The sequence below is a fragment of the Clupea harengus genome, chromosome 1, assembly GCF_900700415.2.
Source record: "Clupea harengus chromosome 1, Ch_v2.0.2, whole genome shotgun sequence".
NCBI lineage: Eukaryota > Metazoa > Chordata > Actinopteri > Clupeiformes > Clupeidae > Clupea > Clupea harengus.
Window position 1 is genome coordinate 32164899 of NC_045152.1, and position 13328 is coordinate 32178226.

Sequence of the window (13328 nt, forward strand, 5' to 3'; positions counted from 1 at the left end):
AAACAGTTAGAGACAGTATAGACAGTCATAGACAGACAAAAATCCAGGCCCTCCATTTGTCCGGCTCCATTGATTATGTGGGTTTACAGGGTTAAACAACCAATTCAAAAATGCCCCACCAGATCGGTTTGAAATCCTTTAAATGGTTTCATATTATTGTGGTTTAAACACTCAGGACAATTTGAAGCAAGAATGTGTTTCATGTATGTACTATGTAAGGTTCCATGTAGCCAGTTATTGATGAGGAGCTTTGCTGTGAAACAGCTTTGGTCAGTCCCACATTTCAGTCATTGGTGGTATGCTAACAATGCAGTTAATAATATACTGAGATATCGCTGCATTGCTCACATAGTTCGGGATGATTCAAAGTAGAGTTTATATATGCTTTGTTTGAGGATTGATAGGACAAACTATTTTATAGGAATGCCAAGATTCCTCTTACATTTCCCCCATTACACCAGAAAGTAAATATCAACAATTTCACTGTAAATAACTGATTAACGTATGTTATTTTGGATAGATCTTATTTGTGTAAAACAAAAAGGAGATTCATTTTTGCCTAGTTTGATAATGGCTAAAGAATGGCTGAATATTCAGATGTGTTGTTTTAATCAAGTGGGCCTAAATATACCATGTCTACTAAATGTTGCCTAAAGCACTCTACTTCAGATAGCCAATGCTCAGCACACCAATAGACCTTTTCAAATGTATTCATGTTTGCAGCATAACTAACACAAGCACAACACAAACACACACACACACACATATCGCTACAGGGAGCACATGTCTGGCCCTGATGGAGGACAGATCTGAGGGTGGGTTCATTTGCCCGGGATTAGAGGTGCAGGAGACAGGAGAGCATGGGAATAAAGCTGCCGCTGGGAGCCTCTCATGACAGTGGTCACAGAGGACAACCCAGACAAAACAGTAACGAGGGCTTCAATGAGGGCTACCAAGCTTATTTTTTATCCTCATATTCAGGTAATAATAGTAATTAGAAAATGAAGAGAATATAGTGGATCACAAACACTAAGCACATCTAAGGAGTGATGAGTTCAATGATCATGGTTCAGTGATAATCAAAAGAGCATATAACATAATACTACTAGTAGGAGGTAAGTATCAAAGTATCAGTTTAATTGTGTGTTGTGTAAAAACATTGCTTGCGTAGTGCAGATGTAATGTCACAGACGACATAAGGCATTTGATTGGAAGATCCATAACAAGGAACGTCATGTTTGACGTGATAAACATTCGAGTTAATGTCAGCGTGAGCCAATCAAGTGAAATGAGCCTTTTGCAACTATTAGAAGTGGTAAAACAGGGGATAACGCCTGTTGTCAAATATGGTGGTTTCAGATCTGTATAATGTAGTGGTCTGTTAACAGTGCAACTCTGGGCCTACCAACAGGCCAGCGAAGCAAATGAGAGCAGATGGGCGACTGTCATTGCTACAGAAATATCATAACAGTACAGCATAACTGGCCAAAGATGGACATGACATTGCAACACTGACTGATAATGGGCATAGGGTGAAATGCGAGAACGAATGAAATGTATTGTTAAACACACAAGCTTTTTTTTTAACCTGGAACAAAAACATTTTATTTTTGTTGAATGCTGAACAAAAGCAGATGATGATATACTCAACAATCAAAAAGTTGATTTCTTGAATCGACAGAATATATAGAATATATTTGTTTAGCTCTGATTGTGTGGTTGATTGATGATTTCCTTGGGAATACACAAATATAAAGTATCACTCATAAATATTTCATCTCATAAAAAAACAAAGCAAGAAAAAAAACATTCCCAGAGATCAGAAAAGAAGTCCTGCAGGAAGCTCCAGTCTGATCGAAGCACAGAGAGACTGTGTCCATAAGCAGTGCATTTTTTTGAGCCATCACCCAGCAGGACAGCCCAGGGTCGTCCTACTTTTTCTGTCGATACTTTCGCATGTGTGATGCAATGGAAGAGGAGATCTCCGCGCTCTTCTTGTTCTGTCCAAAATACTCCACAAAGTCTCCATCAGGGCCAACCAAGTACATGATAATTGTGTGATCAACCTGGAAGGAGAACGTCAAAACACAGCAGTTAGTAGTCAACTCCAATGGGCGTCAATTTATGCACAGTTGAATCAGCATGAGGTATTACGATTTCATGTTAGAGCAGGCATTACTCATGTGATGTGTAAGCGCCTTGAGACAATCGTATTGTTTTGGTGCTATATAAATTGAATTGAATGTGATGATCATCCACTCACTATGTAATCATTATCTTCATCTTTTGGTCCCTGGCTGTAGTACACTCTATAGGCTCGAGAAACCTGTTCAACTTGTGCAGTCGTCCCTGTTAGACCAATCAGCTTTGGAGAAAATTCTAGAGATCAAAAAGAAAAACAAAACAAACCAAAAAAAAAGAAGAGAAAAGAAACAAAGAAATATGTTAATTCACAACTATGTGCTGGGTTCCATGTGCTTAATAATATAATACAGTATTTACTAGCATTGTTCTTCAGAAGAAAAATTAAGTCATAATTATGATTGCACTATACAGTAATTGTAGAACTAAATATTTTAAACTCAAGTCAACCAAATTCAAAGAGATATCCAGGAGTGTACCTTTCACATACACCGACATAGCCTCTGAAGTATCTCTGTCAGGATCGATTGTGACGAGGAGTGGTGTCAGGTCAGGAAGAGACTTTATGCTGTCTGTGACAAAGTATTCACTCCTTCATGATCCATTTCATAACTTGGTGATGTGTTAGTAATTTATAGTCCAAACCATGCCCAGACAGTCCATAATACAATGGAAACAGACTCCCGGTTTAAAATAAACACATCAAACACACTGTATAGGAGGCAACTTACCTATTTCATCCACAACTTCAATCATTTTCTCGATTTCATCTGGGCAAATGTCTGGACAATGAGTGAAGCCGAAATAGAGGAGGACCCACTGGCCAAGAAAATCTTCACTCTTGCATGGCTTGTTGTTGTGATCAATGAGGGAAAACGGACCTCCAAGAGCTGGCTTCCCCATAGACCTTGTCCTTTCTCGCTCAATTGCTGCATGAGGAAATTCAGTTCAGGTGTCAGCATTCAGACCCTTGCCTGAGCCTTACTTGTATGGACCAATCAATGTTCTGATTAAACATGCACGCTCTCTTATGTCCATTTGTTGTGATGTACAATGCATTTACACAAACTAGTATGTACAGAAGCTGCTTACACTCTTCTTTTTCCTTCTTGAACATTTTCATTACAGCAAGCAGAGTTCCACCAATAGCAAATGTTACTGCTAAGGATTTCCACGTCACTGGCTGTTAACAAATAGAGGGATAACAGGGGGAAAAAATGAATCCTGCTAATTTCCCAATTAGACTTATCCACAAGGTGAAATGACAATTCCAAAAGCTTGTATGTTGTATGTACAACTTACAACTATATCCTATATCCTTGGCTGCACAAGTATAATTCATAATTATAATTAAAATAAGTATAATGCCCCCCTCGTTTTTTATTTATTTACATAAGACGATATATATTCAAGTGTTAAGACTATTTCTAACTACCATTCTAGTATGCTTACACCAGTCTTCTTGTCACCAGACTTCTTGCCACCAGATGAGGGCGGTGGAGGCATCGAAGCGAATGTTCTTGTGTTTGGAAGCACACATCCTGACGTTCTGCACGTCAAGGGTGAAATCTACGAGAAGATGAGCAGGCCCAGCGCAAATATTATTAAAGATCCAATACAATTAAAGACGTCTGTCCAATGTAAATGAAGAACAAATGTTACCATAATAGCCAGCTAGATAAATGGCAGAGCTAAATGACCTACCGGTTGGTGTGTTCTCAAGAGCGTGGTACCTGTGGTACACGCTGAAAGAGTCCGTGGGGTTACATGACATGCGTACCGGTAGACTGTGTGTGTTTTGAAGCCTTTAAGTTGGGTAACTGGAGAAAAAATCTGCGATAAACATGTTAAAGACCGGCTACTAACTGCCACTACGAGCCTCATTGCGGTGATGAGCAGTTGCACGACCACAGTTAATGCGGAAGTGAAGCTGTTTTACACAACGTGAATCCTCCTGTAGAAGTTGCATACAAACTTCTGATCTGAGGTCGACAGTCCCTGCTATACCCGTAATGTTTTCTGTGGGGAACTCTTACCTTTTAAAACAGAGACTGATTCCAGACCAGCTCTTGGTCTCGAAAAGCAGCGTTGTGTAGCTAACAGGAAATGACGTACAGTGGGAGAATTAAGGGTAAGGGAGGTTTTTAAATTGTGAAACTGAAAAAAAAACATGTTTTGTAATAGATTATATTTTATTTATTTTTTAATAATTACAACGTGAAAGTGTAGAAACATTAAAATTATAAGTTTCGTGTTTTAACTTAAACGGGTTGCATTTTTTTGTTTCTATATTTTTTAACTAACGTTGTTTTTGTTTAAGCCTGTTGTAATCACTCCAACGATACTTGTTGTATAACTATATGTTTAATATGGAGAAAATAACATTAGGCATTACACGTCCTTTTTCTCACCTTCCGCATCCAGAATGATACCACAATCCTATGCGTGCATCCAGGCTATAGGTCTCTGCTAGAGAGTAATCAGATGAACGGCTCCCCCCTGTCAACTGGCTTGAGGCTGTTGATGTAGACGGGCTTATTAGTGTATCGGCTAATGTCATGTTTTTACATATCATTTTGTATGTAAGTTATGTGTTATTAGATATTTCCGTGAGCTACCCACGCAGCTAACTTGAATTGTCTCATTCAGCCATTTATATTCTAGCTACAATCTGTTTGCTAGCAAGCTAGCTAACATCACTCCAACAGCAGGTTAGCTATCTAGCCAACATCACTGTTATTCGTGTTTCTAGCCGGCTACATAGACACCCTGTGAAATTCCCATGCCCTGTGAAATATGAACGTCACAAAAAGCGGATATCGCGTTTTCTCTGCTAACTCCTCAGCAGCATGCACGGAGTTGGCCAAGCAGATCACTGAGTAAGTTATATATGAAACCTGACATTTTTTCCACATTTATTAACGTAGCAACTTGACCAGCCGAACTCCTAACGGTACTGCTTTGCTGGTTAGCTGACAGACACATGCCATAGCTTGCATTAGCCTACTTGCTTTTCACTGACAGGTGTTTCAATATGGATTGTAAGGATTTTTTGTTACTCACAATGTTATTTTTTTCGTATCTTTTAGAGCTGCTTACCTTTGATTTTATTCAATACGGACATTTGCAGTAGTGTTAACGTTCCTTGACTATCTGGTGGCTAAAATATTTGAACTTGGGACATTAGTGTCTGTTGTGAAGGAAAAATGGGACCTTTTAATTTATGTAATTTTGTCAAATTCAGAGGAATCAGTGTCAGTGTGCAGTAACTGATTATGGTTTTCTCACAGACGGCTCGGAGTTGAGTTGGGGAAATCTGTTGTTTACCAAGAATCAAACAGAGGTGAGTTCTGAACCGTAAATTAAGCTTTCTCGTGTCCAACTCAGCACTTGACTATAACGAAACGTGTCCCTTCCCTGACAGAGACTCGCGTGGATGTGAAAGAGTCTGTGCGAGGACAAACCATCTTCATCATTCAGACCATTCCCAGGTAGGAGTCTTGATTACCCCAGACCTCCCAGATCACCACATGAACCAGACCTTTTAACTTGATATATCATAAAAAGTTATTTTTAGGACTCCTCTTGCCCCTCCTTTTGACATCTGTTGGCTGCTTTTTGCTGCCCTCTAAGTCAGACTTGCAGTGTGAGAAATGTGGCATATGTTTGGTAGTTTTCCGCTATACACTTGACTTAATTGCTAGACATCCTTTTTAACCCATCAGAGATGTCAACACAGCCATAATGGAGCTCCTGGTCATGGCGTACGCCCTCAAGACCTCCTGTGCAAAGAACATCATCGGTGTCATCCCATACTTCCCCTACAGCAAGCAATGCAAGATGAGGAAGAGGGGTTCTATTGTGTGCAAGCTGTTGGCATCCATGCTCGCCAAAGCAGGTGACTGTCTTGTCTCATTCATCATCGTGGGGACAGCGCTCACGCTCTCTTTCACGGCCTGTAGTTAGACTCACAGCCTAATTACACAACATCATTTTTCTGAAGCTGTCAGAAGTAAGATCTGTCTGTTTTTCAAATTCAGGTTTAACTCATATCATCACCATGGATCTCCACCAAAAAGAGATCCAGGGCTTCTTCAGCTTCCCCGTAGACAACTTGCGTGCCTCACCCTTCCTGCTGCAGTACATCCAGGAGGAGGTAATAGTCTTAAGAACTCTAAATTATACACAAATGGTGGATATTGAATGACTTGTATCACATTCAATGACCTGCAGATGGCGCCAACGTTTTCTTTTACAGTCGACCTTAACCTCAACTTTAAATTTTTCCTTGACAGATTCCAGATTACAGAAATGCAATCATTGTTGCAAAATCGCCATCAGCAGCCAAAAGGTAACCTGGGACAGCACTGTTTGTACAGCCTAGAGCTCAGTTCACACATTTCAGTCCTGTGTTTTATGTTTAGATTTCGTTTCCCCAGCCGTGTGAATTATGTTAGTGTTGAAGTATGTTTGTAGTAGATACTGCGCATGTGTTACATGCTGGGCCGGGTGTCCATGTAACCTGTCCGCACTCTCTGCGTTGAATACAGAGCGCAGTCGTACGCCGAGAGGCTCCGCCTCGGCCTGGCCGTCATACACGGAGAGGCCCAGTGTGCCGAGTCGGACATGGCGGACGGACGCCACTCGCCACCCTGTGTGCGCAACACTTCAGGACATCCCGGGCTCGAGCTGCCATGTAAGACCACAGCCAGCCCTCTCCCTCCCTTCCCACCTCTCTCTCTCTTTCTCTACACATCACACCCTCTCTTTCCCTTTATCATTTTTCAGGCCATTGTCAGCTTTCTGTATCTGTTGTCTGAGCTTTCCCACCATGGTAGCAGATGGGAAGCTCATATTAATTCTCTCCTCAGTCTTCCGATGCTCAGTACGTATTTTCTTTATTGAACCAAAGGGATAATGATTTCGTAAAAACAAACCGGTCGACTTTCTTGGAGAAACCCACCTCATGTCATGTGGTCAGCTGCTGTACTGAGACCAGTTCTGCCTCTACCCCTATCTCCTTCTTGCTCTTTCTCTCTCTTTCCTTCCCTCCCCCAGTTACTGTCCTGCCATCCTGTATTATTTCTGCTTCTGCCACAGACTCGTCCCTAAATGAAGGCAAGCTGTTCAGATGGTTTTTTTTCTCTCTCGCAGTACTAACAGCATTATACCGAAAGGGACTTATTTCTTATCCTAACACACTTTCATTTTACAACACAGTACCTTGCCTACCGTAGTACGTCTGAGTTTTGTTTGGCAAGTTCTATATTGACCCTTCAATCTATGTAGAAAAGTAGAAATGTGTGAACAGCATTTCAGGTTGATTTTTGAATGGTTTGATCTTGAGTGGCACATGCTTGTGACTTGACACGGTGATAATACTGAACAGGCATTAGGCTGTCAACAAACCTTTTATACATGTGTGTGTTTTTATAGTTTTTTTTTTTTTGTGATGAAGGACTTGGACAATCCCTATTGGACACATAAAAAAACATCTCTAACTCTAACTGACATTGTGCATTACAAACCAAGCATGCTCAAACAGGTTTTCCAAGTCTTGCATTTGCTCTCTGTTGTATCCAGTCTGCGTTGCGTTTGTGTGTTTTAACGTAGTGTTTTATTTGTTGGTAATAGGCAAACAGCAAGCTCCGTTCCCTGGCATAGAGCTCCCAAGTACGAACATGAACTACCTTTGGCTCTGATCACAACGGTGACCACCTCACAGTGGTTCCTCAGTGCGTGCATGCCTCCAATGAGGGCTGTCAACACCTGTTCCCCAGTCTTCTGAAGTACTTCCTGTTCCTGCTGTTCGATAGTTTAGTGAAGTCATATGTGATCTGTCATAGTACTTTTTATTTTATTTTATTGGTATCGGAAAGAAATCAAAATGGCTTGGTGCAGACAGTGGAGACTGTGACTTCAGACTGCTGTGAAACTGTATTGAAAGCCCTTCCTAAAGTGCTTCTGTTTTGACATCCATACGATCGTCATCTATCGAGAAATGGAATCATCACATTACAATATACACTTCTTTTTGTTTATTTTCTCTTTCGTTTTCCAATCCTGGGCTCGTCTCGCTGATCAATACATCATGCTCTTTCTCGCCTGTCCTTTGTTTGAGCCCTGTGTAGTTTCGTAAAGTAACTGGTCATAACCAAGGCAACAGTGTGGTCTTGGAAACACATGACCTAAAAAAAAAAAAAAAAAATCTAAGGAGAAAATAGGAGGAATATAATACAGTTGTATCGCCATAGCTGGGATATCACAGTGTCATTGTGTTCCATGTAGCTGCAGATTATATGAATTTGCCATTATTTTATACATAACCACATTAGCCTTTTTTCCTTTTGTCATTTTTATTTTTTTGACATTTTCTTTTCCCGATTTCTTGCGAGCAGCCTCTAACCTAATATAGCATCAGGCAATACAGCCCTCCACAGCTGCTTCCTGTGGCCTGGGGCCTAGCCTAGCTGTGCATTTCACCCTCTTTAAAAAAAATAATACTGTTGCTGAGCTCTCAGGGGTCTCTTGACAAGACTCGGCCGTTGCATGGCGACAGCTGTCTGCGACTTGCACATTCCAAAAGGAATAGGTAGCGATATTATGGACCTGAAAAAAAAACAAGCAGTTTTTTTTTTTTTTATTGAAAGGCATGTGTTTTAGGCATGTGATTTTTACCTCACCCTCCTCTTCCTCTGAATCTCCCTGTGCATATAAGCTCTTCCAATCAGCCTCTGGATCTCCAGGCTGGATTGATTGGTGTCTGCTGCTGCTGCTGCTGAGTGGGATGATTGTGTCCTTTTAACTGCCGAAGGACAAAACCTGCTGTCCCCACAAAGCACCGAATCACAACATCAGTGATATTTTTCTCCTCCTCCCCCTTCTCTCTCTGCCTTTTGTCATTGGTCTTGTTGGTTCAAAGACAAGATTGGATTTTCTTTTTTTTATGTGGATTTGTAAGACTTTGGAATCTAGTCTGTACAGCCCCCTGGGCCGAACAGACGCAAGTGTGATGCAAGCATTAAACTTGTCCTCTCCTCTGATTGGCTGTGGCGGGCAGAAGGCAGTCATTTTGAGTTTTGCATGGCATGAGCTGCGATGATTTCGCCCCTTTAAGTAATCTCTTGTAGGGTAGGGTAAAATGGGAAACATTTCAAGCCTCACAAAAGGGCGAGGAAAGCGTGCCACACTTCAAAGCAAAGCCACATGCCATCCCCATGCATGGCAAGTTTTTCTAGACTTTTCCACGAGCCCCAAAGTTTTGTCATGCACAGGCCTTTGGTGTCCTTGGTAATTTCATTATTTATTTCTGTCTCTCTCTCTTTTCAAAAGGCATACATTTGATCCCATCTTACCCAGCCTACACTAAGATGACTGTGCTGATAAAATCCCGTCTGTGTCCTCTCTGTGAGCCCTGGGGTTGATGACAATTTTGTGCTTTCTCTGTCACAGTAATGATGGCCAAGGAGAAGCCGCCCATCACTGTGGTGGGAGACGTGGGAGGACGTATTGCCATTATAATCGTAAGACATATATATATTATATATTATATAATATTTTCTGAATAGATGATGCACAGCATATACAGTATGTATGTATAAATTTACATATGCGTCGTTTAAATAACCAAAAACAAACCTAAGAATAGGTCGACAAACTCTCAAAGTGGGGTCCAGAGACCCATAGCCTAGGGATCCTTTTCCTTGATTGGGTGCCAGGGGGTCCCCAAAAGAAAAAAATAATTAGTTTTGACTATAATTCCAACCATAAGTAACAGAATGTATGACTGATCTGGTAATGGGTTTCATACAATTTTTGTAATAAAACATCTAAACTCAAAAATCTTGATCCAGATGGGGAGCCTGGAAAAGAATCTTATCAAATGGGGATCCCTCCCTGGTCTAATTTGTAACAGTTTAGGGGTCCTTGATATACAAGAGTTTAAGAACCGCTGTGCTAAATAATATTTGAACATGATAATTACAGTGCTGTTTTATTTAAGTGTATCCACCTTGAACTAAAAATAAAACTGACATAAACAAATAGTGAAAGCTGGTTTATACAATGAAACAGATGGCACTAACACAATAGACAGGGTCTGGAGGAGTTTACCTTCGATATTAACAGATCATCATCATCATTACGGAGTGACGATAACGTTAATGAATCTCAACCAAGCAACAGCAGCTCAACAAGAACCGGTTCTCGATTCCCATCCCTACCAATGACCTTGATGTTCCTAGTGCTCTGCTCTACCAGTAGAACCAAAGCAACAGCAAAGATATGACCTAGTAACTTCAGTCAAAGTCACCAGCAGTTTCACATTTCACACCTGCATAAGCAAGATACAAGTTTTAAACTTGAGGTTTCATCTCTTAACACGACGCACAGCTTCATTTTGCCAGATCAGTAAGACAGAGGAGATTGTGGGGACAGAACAGCATGTTTCCAGGCGGTGATGTACCTTCATTTCCCCAGGATGATATCATAGACGACGTGGAGGACTTCATAGCGGCCGCAGACATCCTGAAGGAGCGAGGCGCCTATAAGATCTACATCATGGCCACTCATGGCCTCCTGTCCGCCGATGCGCCCCGGCTCATTGAGGAGTCCGCCATCGACGAGGTGAGTCATGGAAACAATCGATGACCACTGGCCGTTGAGGAAATGTAGCTTTGAGGATCTCTGCTTTGCAGTGGATGGATGCACTGAGTGTCAAAGTCCAGCTGGATCCATGAGTAATCCTGCGTGATATTGCAGTCATAATGGTGATTCAGTTACAGGCCTTAGCTGAGCTGTTGCTAACAGTTTTACTGTAAACGTCCTGGGATTCATTGTTCCTTTTTATTGTACTTACTTGTCTGCTCTCCTTCCTTTTTAATATTAATGATATTTCACTTACTGTAGCATAATATTTATATAATAATGAAGAATCAGTTTGGCTGACCGTATTTGCTAGCTCTTTGTATATGTGTTAGCCTTTCAGCCTGCTTTCTAATGACTTGTGCTTTGCTGTGGTGTCCCAGGTGGTGGTGACCAACACCGTCCCCCACGAGGTGCAGAAGCTCCAGTGTCCGAAGATCAAGACGGTGGACGTGAGCATGATCCTAGCGGAGGCCATCCGCCGCATCCACAACGGCGAGTCCATGGCCTACCTGTTCCGCAACATCACAGTGGACGACTAGAGCGTGGCCGAGGGAGGGAGGGAGGGAGGGAAGGGGTGATGGAGGGGGCAGTCTAACCTCCCACGCCCTAACCTGGCTCCACCAGGTGCAGAAGTGCCAAGTGCTTCCCTCCTACCAAACACACGCATACCCACACACTTCTATGCATTTACATGGGAAAAATGGGGAGTGCAGTGCAGCGACCACACAAGAATGCAAACTCCCAAGAATGTGTAAAGATCTATTTAGTAAAGCTAAATGCAGGTGACCTGAGATTAAAGGGTCCTAAAAGAAGATAAACAAAAACAAAGGGTCTAGAACGTCAGATATAGTCCACGATCTCATTCATTTAAACTTTTTTTTCTTTTTGAGTGGAAGCAATAAACCTCAGCTTTACTAGAGCCAGTTTTAGAACATGTGACTGAAACCTATGCCAACCGCACACACTGACACATACACACACACAGTTTGTGGGCTGTGATTAAAACACTGTAAGCTAAGAAAGCTCCTCCATTCTTACTGACATGAGAGCATTTACTTTGTGGCTTAGTGATTCAGCACTTACTTGTTTTCCTACTAACACATAGCTTTGACTCTAACCAACATCTACTGCTGGAGGCCAGGACAGCACTGTGACTGTATTTATGTGACATATATAAAAGATTGCCTGCTGAACTGTGTTCGTTTTGTCAAAGCAAGCCTCTGTCTCAATGTAACATCCCAGACCATAGTGCAGTAGCCTTAATGAAACTCATAAGAGGCGCCGTAAATATCTTGGACTGCACCGGTTAAAGGGATTTATTCAGTGTATTCAATGTAGTGTTATTACAGTGGCTGGTCCCAGAGCTAACCAGGCATAAACCAGGCGATGTAGTGCTCTGAACCGTGTGCATCTTACTCTGTGGCACGTAAGAGAGTGCTCCAAAAAGCAGGTGGCATGGCACAGCTACACATATACTTAGCTCCGCTTGCTGAATCACCCGTACAAACCTTCACGTGACTTGGCAGGGATGGCTTGTCTTGGGTGGTGGACCACATGAGGTTTTTTTTTTTTCGAATTGCTTATAGTAAAACCACACACTTTTTTTTTTTTTTTTCTCCTCCTCTATGCCGTCCTGACTTGTAGACATGAGTCATCATGGCCATTTCCCGGTACTTGCTGTGTGCCCCTCCTCAGCTGCATAGCGGATACATGTGGCCAGGTTTGGCCTTTTGGAGCGATGCAGAGAGGCATGGTGTTGGACTTGCACTTTTGCCTCATTCTTGTGTGTGTGACATACTGTAAGCGTTGAGTTTTAGGAGCCTTATGCTCAGGGAGATGTACTACGCAGAAAGAAAAATCACTCAAACAAAAAAAAATGTTACAGAAAGTTCTGTTTTTGCTCGTATCTGAGCTTGTGCCTCTTTGTGTTTTTGCCGTTTGCTGTATTGTCTCTCCATATACCTGTTGTCCTGTGCGTAGCCTGTAGCCAGTTTTAATTGGTTGCCTTCCCTGGTGAACTGTCTGTTTGTTCTGACATGGTGTGTTGTGGTCTGCGTCAGTCATTCTGACAGACAGAGGCAGGTGGCAGGCACAGGTCACCTCTCCGCAGATGTGTCTCCGTGTCTGACAGCAGTTTTTCTGAGTTTCCAAACTCTACTTCTCTGTGGTTAGTGCAAAAATAAACCCTTTGTGTGTCCCTCACCCACACACACTCACACACATACACACACACCTGGATTGATGTAACTTGACAACTTGCGAGGCAGTCATATTTTTGTAAATAAATGCAACTTGGCTTGATTTTTCAAACTCCTGTGTCTTTATTGTTGGCTTGCTGGTTTACTGAGGGGAACAACAAGCTCAGCTCCAGCAGGAATACAAGAGCTTAAACATTCATGAAAATAACCACAAATACTGTTTTTGGGTACAACTCGCCTTAATAATGCAATGGACTCATTGAAAGTATTACTGCAGGTTACCTGTTAGAACACCAACACTATTGCTTTCATCTAAACTATTTTGCCTTGTGAATTTGTCAG

General features: G+C 41.8%; 2 protein-coding genes across 5 annotated transcripts; one reads left to right on the forward strand and one right to left on the reverse strand.

The window, feature by feature from the left end:
- Positions 1 to 1576: 1576 nt before the first annotated feature.
- On the reverse strand, positions 1577 to 4127 carry LOC105910937 (protein SCO1 homolog, mitochondrial). The gene is made up of 7 exons (XM_012839700.3): positions 3847 to 4127; positions 3595 to 3711; positions 3235 to 3325; positions 2874 to 3071; positions 2622 to 2714; positions 2264 to 2379; positions 1577 to 2066 (listed from the first exon to the last, which is right to left on the reverse strand). Exons 1-7 carry the CDS (start codon positions 4024 to 4026, stop codon positions 1932 to 1934), a joined length of 930 nt encoding a protein of 309 aa, XP_012695154.1. The 5' UTR covers positions 4027 to 4127; the 3' UTR covers positions 1577 to 1931.
- Positions 4128 to 4553: 426 nt separating this feature from the next.
- Positions 4554 to 13089, forward strand: LOC105910936 (phosphoribosyl pyrophosphate synthase-associated protein 1). 4 transcript variants are annotated; one of them, XM_012839696.3, is made up of 11 exons: positions 4554 to 5021; positions 5433 to 5485; positions 5567 to 5633; positions 5868 to 6040; positions 6183 to 6298; positions 6438 to 6493; positions 6693 to 6838; positions 7201 to 7260; positions 9595 to 9665; positions 10621 to 10767; positions 11169 to 13089. In XM_012839696.3, exons 1-11 carry the CDS (start codon positions 4939 to 4941, stop codon positions 11325 to 11327), a joined length of 1131 nt encoding a protein of 376 aa, XP_012695150.1. In that variant the 5' UTR covers positions 4554 to 4938; the 3' UTR covers positions 11328 to 13089. The 4 variants fall into 4 exon arrangements, with proteins under 4 accessions (XP_012695150.1, XP_012695152.1, XP_031432517.1 ...); XM_012839698.3 differs by having other exon boundaries at positions 7243 to 7260; XM_031576657.2 differs by lacking the exon at positions 7201 to 7260 and adding an exon at positions 7777 to 7815.
- Positions 13090 to 13328: the final 239 nt, after the last annotated feature.

Excerpts from the sequence above, each read along its gene's own strand:
- LOC105910937 (XM_012839700.3), bottom strand. The coding sequence starts at position 4,026 with ATGAGGCTCGTAGTGGCAGTTAGTAGCCGGTCTTTAACATGTTTATCG. Across the intron at positions 3,072-3,234 it reads CAAGAAGGAAAAAGAAGAGT|CAATTGAGCGAGAAAGGACA; the intron begins GTAAGCAGCTTC and ends TTCCTCATGCAG. Across the intron at positions 2,067-2,263 it reads ATGAAGATAATGATTACATA|GTTGATCACACAATTATCAT; the intron begins GTGAGTGGATGA and ends TTCTCCTTCCAG.
- LOC105910936 (XM_012839696.3), top strand. The coding sequence starts at position 4,939 with ATGAACGTCACAAAAAGCGGATATCGCGTTTTCTCTGCTAACTCCTCA. Across the intron at positions 6,494-6,692 it reads TCGCCATCAGCAGCCAAAAG|AGCGCAGTCGTACGCCGAGA; the intron begins GTAACCTGGGAC and ends CGTTGAATACAG. Across the intron at positions 7,261-9,594 it reads AGACTCGTCCCTAAATGAAG|TAATGATGGCCAAGGAGAAG; the intron begins GCAAGCTGTTCA and ends TCTCTGTCACAG.